Source organism: Balaenoptera borealis, assembly GCF_965194805.1.
Source record: "Balaenoptera borealis genome assembly, chromosome: 3".
In the NCBI taxonomy this organism is placed as follows: Eukaryota; Metazoa; Chordata; class Mammalia; order Artiodactyla; family Balaenopteridae; genus Balaenoptera; species Balaenoptera borealis.
In genome coordinates this window covers 2,093,709-2,119,444 of record NC_138866.1, presented here as the reverse complement: position 1 = coordinate 2,119,444, position 25,736 = coordinate 2,093,709, and the positions used below count along the sequence as shown (strand labels likewise).

Here is a 25,736-nt window from a genome sequence, read left to right as displayed (position 1 = left end):
CAGAAATGGAAAAGCCAATCCTCAAATTCATATAGAATTGCAAAGGACTGAGAATAGTGAAAACAATACTAAGAAAAAGTGGGATGACTCACACTTCCCAAACTTACTACTTCAAAATGTACTACAAAGCAACAGTAATCAAATACAGCATGGTAGTATTTTTTTTAAATTTTTATTATTCATTTATTTATTTATGGCTGTGTTGGGTCTTCGTTTCTGTGCGAGGGCTTTCTCTAGCTGTGGCAAGTGGGGGCCACTCTTCATCGCGGTGCGCGGGCCTCTCACTATCGCGGCCTCTCTTGTTGCGAAGCACAGGCTCCAGACGCGCAGGCTCAGTAATTGTGGCTCACGGGCCCAGTTGCTCCGTGGCATGTGGGATCTTCCCAGACCAGGGCTCGAACCTGTGTCCCCTGCATTGGCAGGCAGATTCTCAACCACTGCGCCAAGCATGGTAGTATTAATATAAAGACCAATGCAATAGAATTGAGAGTCCAGAAATGCATCTATAAACCTGTGGTCAACGGATTTTTAACAAGGGTGCCAAGACCATTCAATGGGGGAAGGAACAAATGGTGCTGGATATTCGCCTGCAAAAGAATTAAACTAGACCCCTACCTCACACCACACAAAAACTAGCTCAAAATGTAAAAAAGACCTAAACAAAAGCTAAAACCATAAAACTCTTAAGAAGAAAACAGGACTAAATCTTCATAACCTTGAATTTGGCAATGGATTCTTAGATATAACATCAAAAGCAGCACAAGCAACAAAAGAAAAGAATAGAAAAACTGGACTTCACCAAAATTAGAAACTTTTGTACACTGAAAGACATAGAGAATTGTGAAAGGACAATCCAAAGAACGAAAAAAATATTTGCAAATCACATATCTGATAAGGGTCTGGTATCCTTTTTTTTTTTGGCTGTGCCACACCACACAACTTATGTGATCTTAGTTCCCAGACCAGGGGTGGAACCCGGGCCACAGCAGTGAAAATGCCAAGTCCCAACCAGGGAATTCCCTATCCATATTATATAAAAATCTCTTACAACTCAACAAATAATCCAATTAAAAAATGGGCAAAAGACTTGAATAGACATTTCTCCAAAGAAGGTATACAAATGGCCAATAAGCCTATGAAAAAGATGCTCAGCATCACTAATCATTAGGGAAATGCAAACCCAAACCACAATGAGATACAACTTCACACCTGCTAGGATGACTATTGAAAAAAATTTTTCTTGTAAGAAAAAAAATAAGTGGCTTTCCCTGGTGGCGCAGTGGTTGAGAATCTGCCGGCCAATGCAGGGGACACGGGTTCGAGCCCTGGTCTGGGAAGATCCCACAAGCCGCGGAGCAACTAGGCCCATGAGCCACAACTACTGAGCCTGTGCGTCTGGAGCCTGTGCTCCGCAACAAGAGAGGCCGCGATAGTGAGAGGCCCGCGCACGGCGATGAAGAGTGGCCCCCGCTTGCCGCAACTAGAGAAAGCCCTAGCATAGAAATGAAGACCCAACATAGCAATCAATCAATAAAATAAATAAATCTTTAAAAAAAAAAAAAAAAAAGTGTTGGCAAAGATGTGGACTCAACCCTTGTACATTGCTGGTAGGAATGTAAAATGGTACAGCTGCTGTGGTTCCTCAAAAAGTTAAAAGTAGAGCCACCATATGACCCAGCAATCCCACTCCTAGGTACATACCCCAAAGAAGTGATAACATGTACTCAAACAAACACACGTATGCAGATGTTCCTAGTGCACTATTCGTAACAACCAATGAGTACGTAAGATGTGGTCCATCTATCCACTGGACTATTTAGCAATAAAAAGAACCAACTTTCTGATACAGGCTACAACATGCATGAACCTTGAAAACATGATGCTGAGTGAAAGAAGCCAAACACAAAAGGCCACGTACTGTATAATTCATTCCGCTATATGAAATGCCCAGAACAGGCAAATCCATAGATTGTTAAGACTGGTGGTAGCCAGGAGCTGGGGGAAGGCAGGAATTGAGGAGAAACTGCTCAGTGGGTGGGGGTTTTATCTTGCAGTGATGGAAGTGTTCTGAGTAGACAGAGCTGGTGGTTGTACAACACTGTGAATGTACTAAACAGCCACTGAATTGTTGACTTCTTTAATTTTCGGCTGCATTGGGTCTTCGTTGCTGCGCGCAGGCTTTCTCTAGTTGCAGCGAGCGGGGGCTACTCTTCATTGCGGTGCACGGGCTTCTCACTGCGGTGGCTTCTCTTGTTGCGGAGCATGGGCTCTAGGCACACGGGCTTCAGCAGTTGTGGCACGTGGGCTCAGTAGTTGTGGCTCAGGGCTCCAGAGCACAGGCTCAGTAGTTGTGGCTCACGGGCTTAGATGCCCCACGGAATGTGGGATCTTCCTGGACCAGGGATTGAACACGTGTCCCCTGCATTGGCAGGCGGATTCTTAACCACTGAACCACCAGGGAAGTCCGAATTGTTGACTTTTAAATGGTTATTTTCTGTTATGTGAGTTTCACTTAAATAAACTTAAAAAGAGGAACAAACAGGTCAGTACAGGACAAACAGATACCATGTGCCTCAGGATGCAACACCCCAAGGACACCACGTCCTGTGTGCCGTACTCCATCCTGGGACACACAACCCAAATCTCAAAAGACAAGGAAATGTCAGACACCCAAACTGAGGAGCATTCTAGAAAATAAAAGATGTGCTCTCTGCCAGACAGGCTGAAGGCTTATTCCAGAGTAAAGGGGCCAAAGAGATGAGGCAGCTAAATGCCACACATGCTTGGGGACTGGGTCCTGCGCCAGCAAAGGTGCTTAACGACATTATGGGGACATGCAGGTGGCTTCATCAGTGTGGCAGCTGTACCGTGGTCACGTGAGGGAACAGCCTCGCCCTCAAATAAAGGGCACGATGTGTGCAGTCAGGAAAAAAGTGTGTGCATGTGTGCACGCACACTCATACACACTTGTTTGTTGGTCCCTGGGGAGAACCGGGCGGCTGGGAGACAGGTGCGGGGCCTTTTCACGGTTTACCCAATTCAAAAAATCAGACAAGCCTTGACTGAGGAACGTTTTGCAAAAAAACTGCACTTTTTGTAAACAAACTGCACAGTAGACTGAAGACTAAAGAGACGCGCCTACTAAATGCAGAGCGTGGCCCTGGCTGGATTCTAGGTTTAGGAACAGGACGTCGCCGGGCAGCGGGGAGACGCCCTCCCGAGGGAGGTGCGGGATAAGTACTTAGCGGTGGGTAATACTGCAACTCACTTTCTGCTGGTTCCTCCCCAAAAACCCAAATGGGGAAAATGGGTTAGGTACAGCTTATGTGGGTTATTCACTCTACCAATCTTGCAACTTTCCTGGAAGTTTGAAATTTTTCAAAACAGATAGTTGCAGGGAAAAAAATAAGAAAAAAACCCCCAGAAGACCTACCTCTCTAGCCATCAACCTCAGGCCCTTTTAAGGGAGGCCTATGAAACCTTCCAGGAAAGAAAACCCCTATATGATGGCAACTAAGAGATACAGATTTCCTAAGCCAGAGTTGAGGCTGGTGCAGCCCTGAAGACAGCTGAAAGAGAGCAGCTCAGAAAAGAAGGCACAGATAACTTCACTGATAAACACAGATGGAAAAACTGGCATCAAAATGTTCACCAACTGAATCTCTCACTGTCCCACGTTAAGAGGATTATATTTTATGCACAATGGCAACAAGAACCTTGGAATGCTTAAGAATTAACTTATTTAGCCACCAACACGCGCAACCTGCAAGAGGGAACCCATCAAGGGGAGAGACGTGCAGTGTTCCTACACAGGGAAGGTCAGGATGGTGAGCAGCCCCCAAATTAATCTACAAATCCAACACAATCCCAGCGAAAAGCTCAACACAGTTTTCACTTTTTCTAGATTATGATGGAGTCAACAAGCTCCGTAATCTAAAAAAAATTTTAACTTATTTTATTTTTGGCTGCGTTGGGTCTCCGTTGCTGCACGTGGGCTTTCTCTAGTTGCGGCGTGTGGGCTTCTCATTGCAGTCGGTGGCTTCTCTGTTGCGGAGCAGGGGCTCTAGGTGCACAGGCTTCAGTAGTTGTGGCGTGTGGGCTCGGTAGTTGTGGCTCGCGGGTTCTAGAGCACAAGCTCAGTAGTTGTGGTGCACAGGCTTAGTTGCTCCATGGCACGTGTGATCTTACCGGACCAGGGCTCAAACCCGTGTCCCCTGCATTGGCAGGCGGATTCTTAACCACTGTGCCACCAGGGAAGCCCCTAAAAATATTTTAAAATTTATTTGAAGGAGAAGCTAAGAAAGTGTTTTGAAAAGTGGGAATGAAGAGATGTGCTCTACCGGCTCTCAGGTTACAGGTGGTGCAGCAGAGGATCCAGGAATACAGACACGTAAACAAAGGAATTTAACAAATAATAAAGGGTAACACTTCAAGTTGGAAGTAAGTGGTGCAGGGCCAGCGTGTCACGTACCTTAGAAAGAAAGCAGCTCAGGTCCTTGCTCACACACACACACACGCTAAGACACACTTACACACTCACTCTCACACCCCCTCGCAGACACTTTCACGACGTAATGACTAACAGAAAACCCCAAGCTCTCAGACTACAAGAGAATGTTTATCTTAATTAAAAAGATAAAGACTGGACTGTACGAGAATTAAAAATTTCTGTATGACAATGCTCTTACAATTGAAGACAAAATTAAAAAATCAGCGATACGGGGAAAAATATCTGCAACAGAGTAACACCCACAATCTATGAAGAGTTTCTATAAACGAGTAAGAGGAAAGCATGGTGACTCAAGAGAAGACGGGTAAAGGGCGCAAAGGTGGACGCAGAGGAAGCAGCAGCCGATCCACACCTGAAAAGCCGGCCAAGCCAGGAAGGTGAGGACCACGTGAAGCAAAGCCCTTCTGGTTTCCGCTGTCAGCTCAGCAGCCCCCGTGAGTACGTGCTGTGGGTGCCGGGGATGTTAGAACAGCCAGCGCACCCAGCCCCTCTCCTCCTTCCCATAAAAGCGCTGCTGGGGCACAGCCCTCAGGCTGCCATTCCTCCCATCCTCCTCCCCCACCACACACACAGGGAACCAAGGACACTGCAACCAGGAGCGGGGTCTGAAAGCCCAAGAACACCTGAGCCAGGGACGCCCCCACGTGGCCCCCCACACTCCGATCCCAAGGGGCTGTCAGAGGAGGAGAGAGAGGGCAAGACACATGAGGCCACCTGTGCTTTAAAAGGAACGTGCCTACAGATGTGTTACAGCCACGTGCATAAAACTACACGGAAAAGTCTAGACAGAAGCCTTCCTGCACTTTTCACAGGAGGGCTTTCATCTCTCAGTTGTGCACGGTGACGCCCACCCACGGTCAGTGCCCAGGAGGAGAGCCGGGCCCCAGCAGCTCCCTCGGCCCCTCTCCTGATGCCTCCTGAGCTCTCGGCGGCATCCTCCCAGGGCTGGCCCAGCCTCGGGCAGCCACGGCTGGGGGCAAGGGACCAGATGACTCGGGAGCAGGGCCTGGAAGGAGGCCCGGCACCAGGCTGCAGAGGCCTCGGTCCCCCTGAGGCCATGACCTGGAAGCGAGAAGCCACATCTTTCTCCCAACACACTCACAGCCACAGGGTCCATGTCCTCCCTCCTCCCGGCCTTGGCTCAGCCTGAGCAGTCATGAGTGGGGAGCTCCGGGGGACTGGTGACCACTGAGGCCCTATGTGGCCGCTCCAGGGGAGATGGAGTCTCTTTCTCCAAAGAACAGCTGCTTCGAGTCTCCTGCACGTGTGGAGCTGCAGACCCCAGGCCCTGTCCCTTGTAATTGGGCAAGTCTTACCTCTTTGTCAAAGTCCTGGTCAGGATCAGACATACTTCTTAGAGGCATAGCCACGCCGGGCTCAGATCCACCTACGGAACACAGGCAGCCATCGATCATCTTGGGGAAAACAGTTCAGAGACGAACTGAAAGCCTGGGGTCCCAGCATCCAGGCCCTGGCCCGGGCGCCCCTGGTACCTGATGAGGGCCACGAGATGTAGGGCTTGTTCCTGGGCGGAGGCTGGCGGGACAGGCTGGCGGGAGCAGGGCCGGGCCTCTCCTCCTGGGAGGGGGGCACGGCGCTCTGGGGCAGAGAGAACAGCACGTGAGCACGTGAGCACGCCCGGGGGGAGCACAGCTGGGCCCCGGGCAGAGCGCGCAGGCCAAGTGCAAAGTCTGCAGCATGAGCAGGCCGGGGCCCTGGGCCTCGACAAGCAAAACGGGCTGGGAAGGACCTCCGGACAGTGGCATCAGGTCAGTTTTGAGCTAAGAATTGGCAATAGTGGCTTTAGGCCAAGTCAAATTCTACAGAAAACACATTTTTTAAGTAAAAAAAAAACCCCCACCAAGTATGCTACCTGCCCACACTCAGATGTTTCAGCAGTCACTGTTGACAGCTATTTCTCACAAACCCCTAACGGACTGAGACGGTGACAGACACCTCAGGAGCATACAGGCAGGAGCCACAGGGGAGCCGGGTGTGGGGAGGGCAGGGGACAGCACCCGCGGGCTCACCAGAGGCAGGTCCATGAGCACCTGCATCCCGTCACCCGGGCCCATGTGGGCCACGTGGTTGAAGTTGGTGGGGTTGGAGATCATCTTGGATCTCAGCTCCGGGTCTCTGAGCATCTCTCTAGGAGAAGGAAACACCGTGAGGTTCAGGAAGGCGTCTGGGTCCTCTGGGCCCAGCCCAGCCCCCAGCCAGGTTCCTACCGCCGCTGCTGCAGCCTCTCCTCCTCCGGCACCTTGAAGACAAACCGCCTTTTGCTTCTGGTCCGCAGCATCTGCTTCCTGCTGTTGTCAGAGGTGTCGGGCACGTTGAGAGCCGCTCCTGCAGGACAAGGAAAGGCCGCTGTGGCTCCGTGGGGCCGGGGGGAGGGCCACGTGGCCGCCGACTCCCAGGCAGGCCCCCCCTCCAGCCCCCGTCCTCTGCTCCCCCCGAGAAGGGCTCACCTGAGAACTTGCTCTTGAAGTAGATCAGGCGGGGAGGCTCGCAGTTGAGGAGGTTGAGGCTGCCCTCCGAGTTCAGTGGCCGGATCTGCGTTGGAAACCAGAGAGGGAGGCTGGCTGCTGGGGGAGAGGGGGGCGGTGGCTCGGGGGAGGGGCCGGGCACCGCCAGGCCTTACCCTGCGCAGGCCGACCGTCTGCACCCACTCCATGGTGCGTACGTCGAAGACATCCACGCCGTACTCGCTGTAGACCGTGACGTGCGCGGGGCTGCAACCTGGCGCACACGGAGCAGAGTGGTGAGCCTGGGGCCCCCCCGGTGCCGGGGGCCGCCCGCCCCGCGTGGGGTGCAACGGCCCAAGCCGCAGGGGCCCTGCCCCTCCCTCTAGAGGGAACCTTCACTTCAAGGTTCAGACAAACACAACCGACGTCTGAACACTTTACCTCCACTCCTGAAACTAAACAGCATTTCAATACCATCGCATAGGTGCCGAAGGTGACCTGTTTAAACACCTGGCTTCCCCTTTAGCTTTCTTATACAACTACCTCAGAAGCTTGTCACTTCAGGCTCAACACATCTGAAATCCAGGAAAGGGCTCAATGTCCTGTTTCTTAAGGCAAATCCCTTCTTTCAGAGATGCCAAAAGGTCAGATTTCTGGGTAAATATTTAAAATCTCCACCCAGAGACTCCTGCTGGGCTCTGGGCAAGGGCGTTGGCTTACCCTGGAGCTTTCAGGCAGCCCTCTTGTAATCGGGTCTGAACACACACGCAGTAGAACGACAATTACTCTCCTGCGATGAGCTGGGGAGTTGGTGCTGTCTTTCCCCTTCCCCGCTAAGGGATGGGACACCGTCAGGTCGTGACAGAAAACCCTCCCAGCGAACCACACGTGTGAGACCGAGGACTGGTGGCCCTGTGGCACCCGAAGTGTAAGGGGCCTTTCCCACGTTTAGGACAGCGGTAAAAAATATCTGAACTATCTGAGAGAGAGAAAGCAGCGGTGGAGGCTGCATCCTGCCATCCTGCCACGGGAGGCGCAAGGCTGGGGTCCCAGCATGCTGACTGTCATCACACAGCCTCGCCCGGGCTGGCACGCAGAGCTGGCAGGTGGCTCTGGCTCAGCCCTGGTTCCAGGTCCTTCTCCCTTCCAGGGTTAATCTTCCTCATGTTACGCTTAACTGAAGATGAATTTCTAAAAAGCTTCTGCTATGCTGTTATTACAGATTCCAAATGGGCTCTCTGATCACACCTGTTCTTTTGAATACAAAAAAGAAAATACAACAGGGTTTAGGAAACAGACAAAAGATGCTGGAACCAGTCACCAAACTGTCCCAGAAGTGACATCTCAGATAAACCATGAAGCCTTCTTTTTGAGTGCCACATGCGAAAAAGATGGTCAGAGAAATCAGAGGGCCCTGAAGTAACTCAGAGGACCTTCCCCCACATGGGGGCTTCTGGGGCAGCTCTTCTTACTTGTGAGCATGTGGGGCTTCATCTGCAGGGAGCCAGGAGAGATCTGTGCATACGACTTACTGATAAAGTGATAAACTGAGATGTCCAGTCTAAAGAAAAATTTAAACTAAAAAGTTAAACCTGTGGAAAGAACATGGGCTGTGAAGTCTGACAGATCTGAGTCTGAAGCCAGCCTCTGCTGTGTGGTTTGTGCAGGTCACCTCACCTCGTGGCCCTCAGGGTCCTCCTCGGTAGGATGGGACCGATTAACGCCCCCCCCCGCCCCCCGAGTAACAGGAGAGGGGGGCGAGAACACATGCATGCTCAGATGGGGCTTGGGACAAGCAGGCAACACTTTTAGTTCTCCATCCTGAAAGTTACTGAATTACTTTTTGCCAGCTCTAAAACTGACTTGGCATCTGTACTGAGCATGGAGGTGAAACAAGAGAGCACAAAGGTGGAGAGAGAGCTGGAATCAGAGGAGAACGCAGGAAGCTCGGGCGTCCCTGCCAGGTCACTCACGGTCAAGATTACAGAACACGGCACTCAGTGACCTGCATCCTGTCAGACGTTACTGGGTGGTCTTGAGGCCATTCCTGCACTGGCCGCCCATGAAGACGAGTGGGTGCGGCAGGGAGAGACCAGGAGGAGAAGCGCCAGGGCCACGCCTCGGCCCTTCCTGCCGGCTCTGGCTGCCCGCACCGCACCCCAGGCCCTGGCCAACGGCTAACAAGGCCGGGACACGTCCAGCGAGCCTCCGCCGGCTGAAGGCCGGCAGCTCCCCTCACGGGCCGGGTTCCTGGTCCCAGCGCCTTGGCTGTTCTGCCAGCTTGCTGAAGCCAGCAACGAGGCAGCCACAAGACTGTACCTTCAGGTAATTAAGGAAAAACCGAACTCCCACCTCCCGCCCCCACGACCCCATCCCCGCCAGCTTGAAACCAACGTGTGCCCTGTGGCTGCCTACTTACTCCTCGTCCCCCTGGCCCTCGGGTGTCATGACGCAGCCCACCTGCTATTCCCTATATCGAGTGGGCAGAATTTGAGGTTTAGGGTCTTTAGAAAGTGCTCAGCCAGCAGGCCCAGCAGGAAGAGCCCCCCGTGGAGTGCGGACTCCAGGGCCTCGCGCCCAGTGCTGTCATCCACGCAGAAGGACACCTGAGCCGGTTAAGCAACAACTGTTCTCCAGAACAGCTCCTACCCCTCGGAACAATATCTGTCCCAAGAGGAACTCTGACCTGGATATCAGAACTGGGTATTTTCTGGTCACTGGAAACCTTTAGCTTGTTTTCATCACCGTGTAAGTTTATACATCATCATGAAGAACATCTTGTAAAACGTAAAACAGTGCAGGTCCTGTCTTCCCTTGGCCTCGCCTTCCCCCAGGGAGGCCAGCCGTCTCCGTCGGGCTCCCGGGCTGAGGGGCCCCCGCAGGGCCCGTGGGAGAGGAGGGCAAGCCCACCCCAACGGGCCCGGGGTGTGGCAGTGGGACCGCCCTGCCCCCCGCAGCAAGCTGCGGGGCCCGCCTCTCCCGACTACTCAGCTGAGGGAGCTAGAGGACAAACCAAAGCAAATAGGACACATGCTGACCGGCGATGCGACAGCGGCAACGGGGTATGGCAACAGAAAACATATACATACTACAGGCAACGGGCGCCGCAGGCCACATGAGCTCCTGCGTGCGTGACCTCCGACCTTGTGGGTCCACGTACAGTCCCATGTGGCTGAAGCAAAGCAGGTACTCCTCACTTTTGAGCTCCACAGCACAAAGGGCATCAAAAGACTGTTGTGAGAGGAACGTAAGCGAGGGGTCATTGGGATTTACCAGGTTTAGAGCCTGCCCATCTCCCTGGGTGCTCAACAGAGAGAACCCGGAAGGGTAGCCAACACAGAGCTTGTCCTTGACCACGGCCATCCACTGTACATTGCCAGGGGCCACAAGCTCGCTGAACTTCCTGTGGAAAGGCTTAGTTCTCTGGATCTCATAGCAAAGGACCAGCCGCTTCACCGCCACGAACAGGCAGGTGGGGCTGCTCTTCTTCAGCGTCCCGGTCGCCATGAGCTGGCAGCCTTTTGTCTCCGGAAGCTTGATGTCCACGCTGCTCTCCACGCCGTCGAAGGAGGACCATGGACACAGGTGGACGTGGTGGTTCCGGCCGCAGAGGAGGACGGCGACTCTCTCTCTGGGGGCAAGCTCGATCTGGTACACTTTCTTGTAGTCGGCCACGCGGACGATCACTGCAGGACGGGCGCGACAGCGTGAGGCCAGGGCCTCCACTCGCGCCCCACCCGGAGCGCCCCCTCCTCGTCATCTCACACACACCCCTGGCGCCAGGGCCCTGGCTGGGAGGTGCCAAGGGCAGTGAGGCCCTGCGTGGGGGGACCTGGATGCCCTTCCAGCTCATCCCTGAACCCAGGAACCACGTTTGGAAAACAAAAAAACCTCACTGGATCCTTGGAGAAACTCGCTGAAGGCTCCCACCCGCTCACTGGGCCCCCAGACCAACCCAGGACCCTCGATACCCTAACAGGGGCAGGGCCTCCACGCGGGCTCTGAGAGCCGGGGGTCCGGACCCCGAGGGACAAACAGCCCGCGGCAGCAGCCACCATCCCAAGACCACGTGTGTTCACCCTTCTTCCACTGTGCCGGGACCCCAGGCTCGTCAGGAAGGGACCACCGCCACCTCGGGGCAACTCCCTATTCCTTGGGGGAGGCGCCCAGAGCTGGGCCCAGGGCGGTGAAGCGGGGAGACTTGGGGGTACTTTTGCTTTTTCTTCTGGGAAGAATGAAAGGTCAAAATTTGAAGCAAAGGAAGGAGAGTTTTGGTAAGGCCTCGGTGCACCCAGGAATTAAGGAAGCATTTCTCCTCCTGGGAAGCTCTCCCTGCCCCGACTCCCTGCTCAGTCCTCTCCCCGAAGGGCCTAATATACACGGCAGTCAGCTCACCACCAGCCCTCGAGGCTGGTCTCTGCGTTTTACTGGACCCGCCCACAGCCTTCGGGGCTGGGGGACACGAGGCAGAAAGTTACTGGCCATCTGTCCTATCTGTGGCGCATCCTTCTCCTCAGCCGCTGGCCTTTCCCTTTCTTTATACAGCTCTCTGACGCGGTGACTTACTCCTCTCACCCAGGGAATCCGTCTTAACCCGACACGTTGCCACCACCGACCCCGCGCGCGTGGCGCTAAGCAGGCAGCCCGAGCGCCCGGCTCACTCACCGTCCCGGGTCACCTCTATGACGTAGAGCCCTTCCTCGAGGCCGACGGCGATCCTGTCCCCGTCTGCGAACAACGTAAAGCGGTCAGTACCGGCGCGCGGGCCGTCTGCTTCCAAAGCGGCGGGGAAACTACCAGCTCAAACGGGCCACACCGCTGAGCCCGCACGCGGCCGGGACGTGGAGAAACGCACCCAGGATGGCGGCCGTGAGGACGGCCTTGATGAGGGGCAGCGAGCTGTCGTAGGCCTCCTGCGGGACGTGCACCACCAGGTTCCTCAGGCGGTTCTTGTGCAGGATGGCCCGCAGGCCTTCTAGGATCCCCACCCACTTCCTCTTCTCGTTCTCATTTTCCGTCAGAATGAGCAGCGAGCTGGTCTTAGAAGGTGTACCTAAGAGAGAGGCCGTCACCTTCACGACGGAAGACAAAACAGACAGAGAAGAGCCGTAAGACAACCGGACACACCGAACCGACGCCACGCGGCCTGCAGGGGTGAGGGCGGGGGCTGCTGCCGGAGAGCTCGCCTCCGTGGGCGGGCCGCCGGGGTCCTGGTCCAGCCGCCTGCGGGCCGCGACAGCCCGGCTCTCACACGGCGCCCGCAGCCCGGCCTCGCCAGAGCTCAGGTGACTCAGCTCTGGCCAGAACTGCAGTTCACTGTTCACTCGAGAGCCGCCTTCTTGAAGGCTCTGATCACAGCTGAGAAACACACTCTCAGAACACGTCAAGGGACAACAGGATCTCAAACAAACAACTTCCCTGTGGGCGCTCCCCAAACACTTACCAGGGCACGGGACAGCCTTAGTTGCTACAAATCATCCTTTAGGCACACAATGATGGGAATTTTCTGTATTGTATACAGAGACAGTTTCTGAAGAGATGTGATTTAACAGAAAGTGATCCATAGACTTGGTTTTGTGGTCAACCAAATTTCTCTGTACTTATAAAAATTCCCAGTGGAGGGGGATCCACAATCTTCTAGAAGCTTCCTGACACCACAGCAGCTAACACTAGCTCAGCAGGGGGCACTCCGACTCAGCCAACAAGACCGCTGATAAGCAATGTCTACTGATTTTTCCCCGGCTTTGCTCCAGTTAATGGCCAACAAGTCCTCAGGAGGGAGGCTGAAGGGTCCGTTTCATCTACAGCCAACCGTGTGTCGGCCTCCAGCACCTAGTGCACTGGACTGGAGCAGCCGGGACACAGACCGAGGAGGGAGGACGGAGTGGGAGGGCCTGAGGCTGGGGAGACAGGGCTCTGCCGTGTGCAGAGAGGGTCTGTTACCCAGTACGGGGAGGGGGACGGGGGACACAGGACACATCGACAGGTGTGAAGGAATCTGGAGAAATGGAAGGTCCGCCCTGGATGTGCGCGAGCCCCTTGCTACAGGACAAGGAAATGCTCACAACAGTCCTTTTATTTTAACCACATGGATTTTTTCTTTTTTTTTTTGGCCGCACCACGTGGCATTCGGGATCTTAGTTCCCCAACCAGGGATTGAACCCGTGCCCCCTGCAGGGGAACTGCGGAGTCTTAACCACTGGACCGCCAGGGAAGTCCCCCTACGGATGTTTTATTGTTAATGAAACGTCTCTAAAAAATTGGAAAAGAAAACATACCCTGAATATACACGGAATATCTCGGCGTGAAGCGTGTATGACGTCTGAAGCCAGGACTGAGCTCACAGAGAACTCTTCATCTCTGGTAAGAAATAACACACTCAGAATATCGGAAAAGAGACACACACACAGGACCCTGTCCTCCACCCTTTAGGAACATTATGAGAAAGGATACTTTGGGGACTATTTTCTAGAATACAAGGGAGGCTCCTTGCCTCCACCAGGATAAGAAAACGCTTATAATGACAAAGCCAACAAACAAAAGACGAGAATCTTGCATGCGTTTCAATGATTAGGGATGATTGAGAATAAAACCACCTTCCTGAGTCACACTGTTCTATACTGTGCCAGACTGTCCCACAAGTACAAACATACCACATCTTTGCTTTGGCCTGTACGTGGCTATAAACGGGAATAAAATGTGCTGAGATAACCATGGAATCACCTCCAGTTCGCTCTAAACCCTGGGCTACGAGCAGCGCTACGCCTCAGGACACCTGCCAGTGGTCTCGTCACTGCTGGGCCAGGGGCACACCTGTGTGCAGCGAGGGGTGAGCAAGATCACCCGGGGACGTTTCCAAATCACAGGTGCCCAGCTGTTCACCCCTGCCCCATGGGTCCCCCGAATACCAATGCCGGAGAATGAAGCTCCAGGCCAGGCCCTAGCCCCGGACAGGTGCCATACTGTGTGGCACTGGGGGTGGTGACAGAGGGACGGGCGCTCCACCTTGTGAGGAGAGGACGTGGCAGCAGCAACAATAGCTCCGCCCGCCAGGCTCTGAGCTAAGCACACCCTGTCTATTCACTTGCTTCATCTTCCCAACAACCCTCGTACCTCATGACGTTGCTATTATGTCCATTTCAGAGAGTTAACCACAGAGAAGGTGGGGAGGGAAGGGTGCTGTGCCTTTTTGTATGTTGATGGCAGGAAGGCATCTGACTAGAGATGGAAGCCCTAAGAGACGGTGCCACTCAGCAAACGCTGTGGACACATGAAGACAAGGGCTCACGAAGACAAGAGCACAGACTACCTCAGGCTGTGCAGTGTGTCTCTGGGATCTTTTCTACTTGTTCTTGGGTATGTATTTTTCTTATTAGATGCCTATTTGGCAAATCTTTCAGGGCAAAAACATTCACAGCAGGAAAGTTTCTAGCAGGCACCTGTTTTTGGAGCTGCCCAATAATTAAGGGCGTGAAGGTAGAAATGGGGTTAAAGGCTACCAAGCAACAAACTCTCATTCTCAGATATGTAAGTCAAGTAAACCTCCTAGAACGAGGATAGACTGCGCCACACCAACCTGAGGTCCAGGACTTGGCTGGCCACGACGCCAGGCTGGGTGGACCTGCCCTCGGGCAGATCGTACAGAAAGAGCTTGCAGTCACAGACGACCGCGTAGGCCCGCTGCCACCCCTTCTTCACCCCGCTCGGCTTGGGGACCTGCGGATCAAAGTAACCATGTTCCTCTGGGCCAGGGGTGCCGGCCGCAACAGGTCCGGGCAGCGGGAAGTGGCGGTGGCAGGCCCGGGAGACTTCCTGGAGGCAGCTGCTGTGCGGTGGTGCCCTCCTAGCTGCTGCACGGCCAGTCCAGGCCGGCGGCAGAGCTGCGTCTGGGCCCAGGATGACTCGGGCAGTGCTGGGGAGGGGCTCTGCCCATGACAGAAGGTGACGCAGGGGACAGTGCAGACAGCTCAACGAATGGGTGTGTTCACAGCAGACGTGGAGCGTCGTGGAATGCTGGGCCGGGCACAGCGCCTTCAAATGGCACTTGGCTTTGAAACCATAAGCGCATCAGCCCAGGAGGTGGGGACGAGAGGCCCCGGCTGATGCTGTGTTTCTGGGGGGGTCCTCAGGACCCCAGGAGGGGAGGGCTCCCAGGACCGGCATGTGGGTCGCTTCATGCAGCAAAGGGACCGATTTCCAGGGCAGCTGGGCATGGCTGTGGGTCACCAGGCTGGGTCGCCTGCCTGGGCAGGCAGCGGGGGGAACGTCCTACCTTCACGTAGCCCTTGTAGGCCGTTCCTATGCCTCTCTGTACGTCCACACCAAGAGGCCGCTTGGACTGCTCAGGGGGTATGGGGCACACCTGGGGAGCGCTGTCCTTGCAAGACACGTGGCAGGCAAATGAGCACACTGCGAAAGCACAGGACACACTGTCAGACCTGCGCCCCGAAAGCAGCAGTTGCCTCAGACGTGCGTGGCACCCCAAGAAGGAAACAGTTTTTAGAGCAGTTCCCACAAACGCTCAGGGTAGGCTGGCATCGAGCAACTTTTCCACATGCTCACTAGCACTCGCTGGGGGGCTGGTGCCTGTGCTCGGGGGCTCCGGCCCCAGGCTCGTCCCACCTCTCACCGCGGGACCTCGGCTGGCCACGCATGACCGCCCAGCCCCAGTCCAGGGCGAGAGCACAACACAGAGGCCTAAGATGCTCACAGTGACAAACCAGCAGGAGAGATACCAGACCGTGGTGCTCATCTCTAAATGACCTGACAGCGGAAGATCGTAGAGTTCTTCTTACTCTCTGCTCTTCCTCATCTTGGAGAATGGACGTGGACGGGACGTGGATGCTACGTTTTGTAACAAACAAGGACCAACAGACACCCTGGTCGCCCCAGAGCAGCGCGCTGTCCACTGCAGCATGATCTCAACTCAGAGACCTGCACCGAGCTCTTGTAAAGCCAGAGAAGGAGCATGTGCCCTGGGCCCCTCACGGCTAGGCGGCCCTTGGCCTCGCCGGCCTTCACCGTGACTCCCACGCCCGGCCCCTCTCGGCTCGCAGGCCGCACTCACCCTCGCAGGCCGCACTCACCCTCGCAGGCATAGCCCTGGCGGATCAGCCCCACCATCAGGGAGGTGCAGTGGCTGCACTGCGTGGGGCTGGAGAAGGACTTGATGCTGAACTGGTGCGCTTTCGGCTGCAGGAGGAAGGTCAAGGTGGTGAGACACGGGCGGTGGGGACCGGGGACATGCCTGCTTGTAACCAAGCGTTCCAACAACTGGAGCGCGCCCTGGAAAAGCTGAGCCACACGCTTTCACCACGACGTGCGCGGTTCCCGGCGTGACCCCACGCACGGAGCCTGAGCCAGAAAATGAGTCCACACGTGTGGCCTTCAGTGAAGACCCTCGCTGCCCACACCAGCGAGGCTGGTCGGGCTGGGGTGCCATGGTGACCCGAGCCCCTTGGCTGCCAGAGGCTCTGGGGCTGGCCTGGGCCATGTTCTGGAGTGGGCTGCCACCCGCAGCAGCTTGTTCCTCCCAGCAGGAGTCTGGAAAGACGCAGTGCTCCTTGTCGGGAGAACAGACACAGGACGCCACGGACAATGGAGTGAGAAGCCCAGCCAGCGTCCGTGAAGCCTAACACGGCAAATGAAAGGATTCCTTTCAGGGGCCCGTGAAGACGCGGAACCGTGTGCAGGAAGCAAGGGAGTGACCAACACAAAATCCAGAGAGCGGTCTGACCCCTGACTCCACGAGAATCGTACTCCAAAAGCCAAGCCGTTAGCTGGTCTCAAACAAAATCAAGCCCCCTGTCTCTAGCTGGCATGGCTGCCTGTGACTGAAGGCTTAGAAAAGACCGTGTCTACATTAGAGAAAAGAAAACATCTAGTACGTAAGGCCAGACACCTACTAAGCTTGAAACCAGGGCCTTGTCACACCTCGAAGCCATGACCTACGCTGAACCCGTGCGTACTGACGGCACAGCTCTTCAAAATACATTTACGAAAAAGACAAGTTACGAAGCTGCACACTGAGCAGAATTCCATTCACGCTGAGGAAGAAGTGCCTCCCATAGACCACGTGGTTCTCTGAGGCTCAAAGTGCAGCCAGATGAATGGGAACAAATGTGGAGAAGGGACTTAATGGACACTGAGCACAGAGTGGTTACCAGGGGACGAGGAAACGCGGTCTGGGGGTGAAGACAGAGGGGCGGGGAGGTTAGACTCTGAAATCAGCCCATTAAAATGCATTCATGTCTCATTGGTTTAATCAAGAAAACACAGGGGGCTTCAGCTGGTGGCGCCGCGGTTAAGAGTCCGCCTGCCAGGCTTCCCTGGTGGCGCAGTGGTTAAGAATCCGCCCGCCAACGCAGGGGACACGGGTTCAAGCCCTGGTCCAGGAGGATCCCACATGCCGCGGAGCAACTAAGCCCGTGCGCCACAACTACTGCGCCTGTGCTCTAGAGCCCAAGAACCACAACTACTGAGCCCATATGCTACAACTACTGAAGCCCACGTGCCTAGAGCCCGTGCTCTGCAACAAGAGAAGCCACCGCAATGAGAAGCCCGCGCACCACAACGAAGAGTAGCCCCCGCTCCCGCAACTAGAGAAAGCCCACATGAAGCAACGCAGACCCAACGCAGCCAAAAAAAAAAAAAAAAAAAAAAAAGACATATAATAAAGTTGGCAGGGTTAATTTAATAAAAGGTACTGGAACAACCAACTAGTCATTTATAATAAAATAAATATGGATTCCTAATTCCTTCCTCAATCCAAAATAAGCTCCAGATGGATCAAAGATTTAAACATAAAAATTAACCATGAGTCTGGGGGCTTCCCTGGTGGCGCAGTGGTTAAGAATCTGCCTGCCAATGTAGGGGACATGGGTTCAAGCCCTGGTCCGGGAAGATCCCACATGCTGCAGAGCAACTAAGCCCATGCGCCACAACTACTGAGCCTGTGCTCTAGAGCCCGCGAGCCACAACTACTGAGCCCGCGTGTCACAACTACTGAAGCCCGTGAACGTAGAGCCCATGCTCTGCAACGAGAAGCCACCACAATGTGAAGCCCGCGTACTGCAAGGAAGAGTAGCCCCCGCTCGCTGCAACTAGAGAGAAGCCCGCGCGCAGCAACAAAGACCCAACGCAGCCAAAAATAAACAAATTAATTAATTAAATATATTTTAAAAAAAAAAGAAGAAGTATAGGAAACACAGGGTCCTGATGCTTTCTGGATTACACACTACTCAAAACAAAACATTACTGTGTACGTGAAAATACTAAGTTCATCTTATTTACACAAAAGTTGTCTAAATCTGAGAAGGTCCCCCGGGGAAGAGCAAGGTCCCTCCTACCTTTGGTCCCGTCAGAGCGAGGGTCTGTGTGGTGGGCAGCGGCACGGTGGGTGGCCTCTGAGGGGCCCGAGCCACGTCCTGGGGGACAAGCGTGGACAGGTGAGCACTGTCATAGCTCAGCACGCCTCTTACACAGCAGAACTGATTAATAATGAACAGTCCTGCATTTTAATTTACTACATTGTTGAGACACCTGTCAAAGCAGCCCTCATCTGGCTGATGCACTGACAGTAATTCTCAAACACAAGCCGGGCTTGGAGTGACAAGCTGTGAGGCACCAGGGCAGCTTCTGTTCGAGGGCAGCGAGGCGCGTGGACGTGGGGGCAGGGGGCAGACCCCAGGGCTCTCGGGGCGTCAACAGGGCAATACTCTCACCTCCTGTTGTTCTGTGCTTGCGGCCACAGAGACTGGTGGGGACGCCTCTGGCTTTGGAGCTTGTGTTTCTTGCTCACTCGTTGAGCTGGTCTGTGAAAACAAAGGCAGAGAAATAGTGTGGGAATAAAAGAGCTTATTCTGCAGAATTCAGACTCTAACTACATGTTCTTTATTTAAAAAGTGCATTTCATTGGGGACCTAAGGTCCCAGCACCGGTCCTTAGTCCTGGTACGTCCCGCCACGGACCCCACCTCACTCACAGCTGTCCTACCTTCTCTGCGGCCTCTGCCCCCGGCGTTCTAAGGCTGGGGTGGCGACCGCGTGGGAGGGTGGCCTCGGACAAGTCACGACGATCGCCAAAGGCCTCACCCTCCAACTGCAGCCCGGACCCCCCCATCCTCCGGCCCCAGCCATTTAAGGGCAGGAACGGGAGCTGCCAACCCTCTGAGGTCACTCAGCAGTGATTTAACTCTGCACCCAGGAGCCCTAAGATCAAGTAGCCACGTGCTCCATAACCTCAACTCAGGGATCGAGAAAAAATACTAACGTCAAAAAAGGTCTATGGACCTGTGACCAGAAGTAGGAATTTCCCTGGAAGCTTTATGACACAGGGAAGCAATGTTCTGTTCTGATAACTCAAGATTCCCAATTTACTTCCACAATTTGAAGCTCAAGCTGCATTCTAAAACCACCTAAAAATGACTTCACATTCATGAGTGTTCCTGATTCTAACGTTTCCTCATCACCAGCAATTACGATTCACACAGATGCACATACACAGTTTACAAAGCTTCATAAATGTGACACAGAAGTAGCTGGGTAGGTGCCTACAAGAGCAGTATACAGCTGTTATCTTGTGTTCCGAATCGAAATCCCATTGAACCAAATCAGAGAAACACTTTCCAATGGCTGGAATTAATTAGGCTGCTGTCTAAGGAGCCAAATTCAGATGGGAAGGCAGCACATACACAAAAAACACATGCACAACTGTGTACTCCAATATTTGAATTTGTAAGCAAACTCACAAGGGAAAGGCTAGATCAATTAGCTACAAATATAAGCAAGTTTCTCCCATAAATAAGATATGTTAAATGAGTTACAGTTCCATCTTTAGATAAATGAAGGGCAAAAGAACATTAAGTAATTTAATTTTAGCCGTGTAACAGCCCCACTAGTTTCATTTAGTTGGTTAATTAATCAAAAGGATGCAAATGAAGGAGGAGGAGAGGTGCACATCCAGTGCCGCTCTGCTGACGTGAGTGAGGGCGCGGGGAGCGGGGAGCGGCGCCGGCAGTGACTTCCTTCTTCCCAAGAGGCTGGCAGAGAGGATGAGGAGGAGGAGACAGAGTCCTCGGTTGCGACAGATGAGAGGAACAAAACCATCATTCCCACCCAATAAAAACTTGCGTGAAAATACACTGATTCACTCATTGTGGCAAACATTTCTAGTATAAATAGCAAGCTTAATATGGGGAAAGCGGAAGAGAAGCTTCAATCAGACATTTCTCATGTCTGGAAACCCTCCTAGCACACTCAGACTCTGACCAAGGATTTTCTTCTTTCCATCAGGAAATGTCCTTCCTACTTAAATCACAGGCTAGTGAGGGACTAAAGCATGAAAATGGCAGGAGTGCTGGCTACACAGGATAAGGTTCAGAGATCATAACCTCCGCCGCCACTGAAACCGCTCCGCTGGCCGCCCACGGAGATGGAAGGCCCGAGCCAGAAACCACCTGCCACCACATGGATTGCTACTCTGTCCACTAGTTTTACAGAAAAGCCACTGCTGTCCTGCCCGCCACCCCCCTCCCTGCATTGGCAGGCAGATTCTCAACCACTGCGCCACCAGCGAAGCCCCAAAAAACCCTCTTGGGGGCTTCTCTGATGGCGCAGTGGTTGAGAATCTGCCTGCTAATGCAGGGGACACGGGTTCGAGCCCTGGTCTGGGAAGATCCCACATGCCGCAGAGCAACTGGGCCCGTGAGCCACAACTACTGAGCCTGCGCGTCTGGAGCCTGTGCTCCGCAACAAGAGAGACCGCGATAGTGAGAGGCCCGCGCACCGCGATGAAGAGTGGCCCCCGCTCGCCGCAACTGGAGAAAGCCCTCAGACAGAAACGAAGACCCAACACAGCCATGAATAAATAAATAAATAAATAACAATAAGATGTCACTGGTTTAAAAAAAAAAAAAGAAACCCTCTTGACAGGTGAATGTAAACAGGTGTGTGCCCAGAATGGTGGGGGCAACAGATCCGCTTGGATCTTCTAACAACTGATCTAGGCAAGGATCACGGTCGTCCGCTAACCCACGGTGACCGCTGACTGCTCCCGGGGCCCTTCCCAGGGCGGGGTCTGGCAGACACCACCTCCACCGAAGGGTCAAGAAGCTTAGCGTCGCCAGCGCTGAGCAAACGGGCCTCCGCTCACGGGGAGAACACACCACCTCCCGCGCAGAGTTCACATCAAGACGTTCAGCTCACATCTAATCAAGAGGAAGAGTGGAGGGCTTTCTACAAGACAACTGGTCTGGACGCTACAAAAATATCAATGCTATAAAAAACAAAGTGTGGGGGTGGGGGAGACAGGGGCACGGCTCCAGATTAAAGGAGACCAAAGAGACACGAGCTCTGGCTCCTGAGCAGGAGGGAAGGCAGCTGTGCGCTGCGGCATCAGTGCAAACCGTCCCCGCGCGGTGACGGCACTGTGGATACGCAGGGGAACGTCTTCAACTCAGGAAAGTAACGCTGGAGTATTGAGTGTATTAGGGGTCATGATGCCTGCGACCCATGCTCAAATAGCTCAGGGGAAAAAGGTCCCTGTGCGTGTGGAGAGAGAGGGGGAGAAAGCAAGTGCAGCAACAGGCCAGGTGAGAGATACATATGTTCACTGTACTATTCTTTCAAGTTTCCTGCAGGTTTAAAATTTTCTAATAAAAAGTTAGAAAACAAAAGCAACGGCAAACACATCAGAAGTCCCATTAATGAGATTTCCCTTCACTAGTTTCCCGTTGCGGCTTGCTTCAAGGGGCTGCTGGGAAGGGCCCATCCCTGCAGCTTTGCAGAGACCGTCCTGCCCCCACGGAGTGATGTGAAGAACGCGCCGCAGAGGAGGAGGGAAGCGGGATCCACTCAGACCAGCAGCCGCTCCCCAGGCTGGAGGGGCTGCTCTGGGTTCCTCCTGCGCGGGTCGGGTCTCCCTGAGCAGAGGCGATGAACTCTAGCACCAGGACCGCAACAGGGGCCCGGGCCGGACTGTTCTTCCAAGCCACCCACCTCCGCCCCGGCGAGGCTGCACCGTACTGAAACGGGAACACGACCGGCTCATTCTTCAGCGTGAGAACTTGCGGTTTAAAAACTGCCTGAAATATTCAGCACACAGGCAGAGGCCGGTGTGGACTTCCTCCCGGAAGATGCCAAGCACTCTCTTAACCCTCCACCTAACTTGAGGGGCCCCTCTGTGAACGTCTCAAACACCCTAACTGCTTCCAACCGTACACGTTTAGCCCCTGGTCAACTGCAGGGTCGGCACAGCTGAGCTAAACTGCCAGGGGCCAATGTACTGTGGGTTTGCGGCCCCGTAGGTAGTCAAATCACAGTAAGTGATGTCTGACTTGTCATCAATTCATCTGTCACTTTAAAAAAATAATTACTTACTCTAAACGTCAGATCGTGCGCAAGAGGTGCAGTGTTGAAGTACTCAAAAATAGAATCCTGAAAATCTGGAAGTTTGAGTCCTGTAAGAACAAAACGAGACTAGTCAAGGTAAAAAATTTAAGATGCAAATACTCAGTATCATCGAGATATCAATTCTCTGTCAGTTAAATGATAAATCTGAGAGAGTAACCGAGGAAGACTATCCGGAAATCTCTAAAAATGAGGGGGTGGGTGGGGGGAGGAGACCTACCAGATACTAAAGCAGATTCATTAAAGCCTCTCTAATTAGAATCAGGGGGTCTCGCCCATGGACGATGAGCAGGGCAGAAAATCCAGGAACAGCCCCCAGGGCCCTTGGTAATTAAATCTCATCTATGATCAGACTCACATCTGAAATCAGTAGCGAGGGGAACTTTTTAATAACTGGCACTGCACAACTAACTAGCCACAGGAAAAAGATAAAACGGGGTCCGCCCCTCAAACTGTACATCATAGTAAATTCCAGATAGGTCAGTAATCTAAATGTTAAAAGTGAGACTATGCAAGCGTCAAAAGAAGACATGAGCGAATTACTTGAGCAACTGGGGACTTGGGGGTATTGCCCTGTGACTCAAAAAAGGGAAAAAACTGATAAATTTGACACACAAAAATTTAAAAAAACAACAATAAAAACACCTTACACTTGGCAAAACAAAAAAACACAACAACAGCAAAAAACCATCATAAACAAAGACAAAAGACAAACTAGGAAAAATATTTGCAACTTCTGTCAAACAAAAGGTTCTAGTCCTCAATACATAAAAAGCTTCTAAAAATTAAGAAAAAGCCACAACTTGAATTTTAAAAAATGGGCAGAAAACACAGATACATAAGTCACCAGAATAAGAAATACAAATAGCCCTCCAACATATGGAAAGATGTGCAATCTTGCTCATAATAAGAAAAAATGCAAATGTGGTGCTACTTCTCACCCATTCAGAGTAAGATCATTCTTTGTGGGCGAGGCTCTGGGGCAGGGACCCTCGCCTGCACTGTGGTGGAGACACAAATGCACAAGCATCGGAGCAGAATCCAGCACTGTTGAGGCTAAGTGTATGCATGCTTGACCTCTGACTGGCAATCCCACTTCTGGAAATCTATCCCCAAAATTCACGGACAGAAATAGGAAACGCTATATGCACACAGCTACTCACTGCAGCACTCTGTGATAGCAAGAGACCAGAACAGCCCAACACCCAGCAGGGTGCTGGGCTGTGCTGGGCGAAGGGTCCGGGACCAGCTGAGGGCTGTGGCCTCGCCCGAGCGCAGAACAGAGCAGGGCAGGCCTTTGTGAAGTCATGGGGGACACAACTGTCTAATTATACAGGTACGGGTATTTGCTTTATATTTTCAAGGTGAAACAAAGGAAGAATAAACCAAAAACTGTGGCTACCTTTGGAGAAGGCATCCTTGAACAAACTCTACTTCAGAATTTGGACTTTGGAATTATGCTAAGTGCTTTCTTTATGTAACTAAAAACTATTAAACCTAAAAGAAATGAAATCTAAAATAAAACCATTTCATTAAAAAAGGTTTATATTTAAATAATTCAGGGGCTTCCCTGGGTGGCGCAGTGGTTAAGAATCCACCTGCCAATGCAGGGAACACAGGTTCGAGCCCTGGTCCGGGAAGATCCCACATGCCGTGGAGCAACTAAGCCCGTGCGCCACATCTACTGAGCCTGCGCTCTAGAGCCCGCGAGCCACAACTACTGAAGCCCGCGTGCCTAGAACCCGTGCTCTGCAACAATGAGAAGCCACCGCGATGAGAAGCCCACGCACTGCAATGAAGAGTAGCCCCCACCCTCAGCAACTAGAGAAAAGCCTGCGCACAGCAATGAAGACCCAATGCAGCCAAAAATAAATTTAAAAAAAAGAAAATTCAGACACGTTGATTCTAATTTACCAGTATCTGCTCTAAACTTTTCTTCCATCTTCTTCTTCAAAATTTCCATTTCTTCTAATAATTCTCTATTCTTGGCTTCGGAATCCTTTAGTTTGCTAAAATAAAAAATAAACAGCTTTAAGTGCCCAGAGCCCAAGTCACCTCTGTGCTGGCTCAGAGAGTGTCAAGATGTTGGGGGGGGTGGGGGGAGGGAGAGAGTTTAACCCAGGTGGCCTGGGAAAGCGGCAGGGCAGGCACGACAAGTTCCCCTGTTCATACACTTCAAAACTGCAGACTCTCATGCTCTCATTTTTTCCTGAAAACACTAATAAGCACAGCCCCCAGCAGGTGAAGTGCTCGCACATACCCGTGCACCCAGGTCTAACTGAACACCGAATAAGTGCCAGCCCCCGGTGGCCCAAGGCCCCGCAGGCACCTTTCAAAGGAGAGATTCATGTCCTTGACCTCCCTCAGCTCCTCCTGGACGAGCTGTTTGGCCCGGATCTCCGCCTCTAGAGCTGACTGCAGTTCCAGGCGTGCAGACATGTCCAGCTTCTGACTACGGCGAACTTTCCAAAGGGGATCCTGTAGAGATCGGTTCAAATATTAAAAATACATTCTTAAGCTATTTACTTGTTTAACAAAATTAATGCTAACAAATAAGTACTTCATCTTCTTTGAATCTTAAGCTTTTATTATATTTAAGTATCAACTCTCAGATGTTATTAAAGTCCATGGGATCCAATTTTAGTTTTGTGACTTCTTTCTTAGAGGTCTTCTAAAGAATAAAATTTACAGGTTTTTTTTTTAAGAATAAAACTGATCCTATAGTGTAATTTCTACATGGCTCCACTACATTCTTTTACAAATTTAAGTTACAGTCTAGGATCACAGTTATCTTATTTTTCCTACGTCTTGAAACATTTTGCTATTTCATCATCTTAGTAACTATGTCCTTACTCATCAATTATTCCTACCTATGATAAAAGACTAAAATAATAACAGAAAGGAGGAATGATGGAATGACCTAGAAGGTTGAAGTCATAGTGAAATAAACCAGCTTGAGGACAGCATTCTTCCATTTTCTTATTGAGCTACCTGATGTATCTCACCAACTTTCAAGAGCATAAGAGAAATCTGGGGAGATTATCTTGTAGACTTTTTTTTAGGCTTTCACTGAATACGGTTAAGAATTTTTCATTTTTCCTCCATAACAAGAAAGAGAGAAAACGGAGTGAGAGAGACGGTTCACAATTAGTGGACAATCAGAGAGGGTACGGAGGAGCAGAGCAGGGCTCCATCTAGCGGTGACAGCGGGACCGCTAAGCTGAGAGAAGGCTCAGGGGACCACATCCTAGAGGAACTTTCTCAAGAATGGGTAAGTGAACAGACAGCACACTTCTAAGGACAATACACTTCTAAGGACATTCTCATCCAGTTAGGCCTTCAACACGAAGAACT

The 25,736-nt window shown here is 52.5% G+C and overlaps 1 protein-coding gene across 4 annotated transcripts in view; it reads right to left on the bottom strand.

Annotated features, from left to right (window-relative positions):
* The window catches only part of CDC42BPB (CDC42 binding protein kinase beta), a 111,852-nt gene that overhangs the window by 2,324 nt on the left and 83,792 nt on the right, over positions 1 to 25,736 (bottom strand). For 2 of the 4 annotated variants that reach the window (XM_082387407.1, XM_082387409.1), the window contains 18 exons: positions 24,712 to 24,860; positions 24,297 to 24,391; positions 22,353 to 22,432; positions 18,699 to 18,788; positions 18,324 to 18,401; positions 16,062 to 16,167; positions 15,248 to 15,384; positions 14,552 to 14,691; positions 13,254 to 13,335; positions 11,831 to 12,047; positions 11,641 to 11,703; positions 10,065 to 10,661; positions 7,152 to 7,249; positions 6,979 to 7,063; positions 6,739 to 6,856; positions 6,541 to 6,658; positions 6,004 to 6,109; positions 5,827 to 5,897 (listed from right to left, as the gene is read on the bottom strand). In XM_082387407.1, the coding sequence (XP_082243533.1) occupies positions 5,827 to 5,897; positions 6,004 to 6,109; positions 6,541 to 6,658; positions 6,739 to 6,856; positions 6,979 to 7,063; positions 7,152 to 7,249; positions 10,065 to 10,661; positions 11,641 to 11,703; positions 11,831 to 12,047; positions 13,254 to 13,335; positions 14,552 to 14,691; positions 15,248 to 15,384; positions 16,062 to 16,167; positions 18,324 to 18,401; positions 18,699 to 18,788; positions 22,353 to 22,432; positions 24,297 to 24,391; positions 24,712 to 24,860 (2,430 nt within the window). Of the gene's footprint in view, positions 1 to 5,826; positions 5,898 to 6,003; positions 6,110 to 6,540; positions 6,659 to 6,738; positions 6,857 to 6,978; positions 7,064 to 7,151; positions 7,250 to 10,064; positions 10,662 to 11,640; positions 11,704 to 11,830; positions 12,048 to 13,253; positions 13,336 to 14,551; positions 14,692 to 15,247; positions 15,385 to 16,061; positions 16,168 to 18,323; positions 18,402 to 18,698; positions 18,789 to 22,352; positions 22,433 to 24,296; positions 24,392 to 24,711; positions 24,861 to 25,736 lie in introns of those variants that run through there. The other 2 variants (XR_014243301.1, XM_082387408.1) reach the window with 2 other exon arrangements.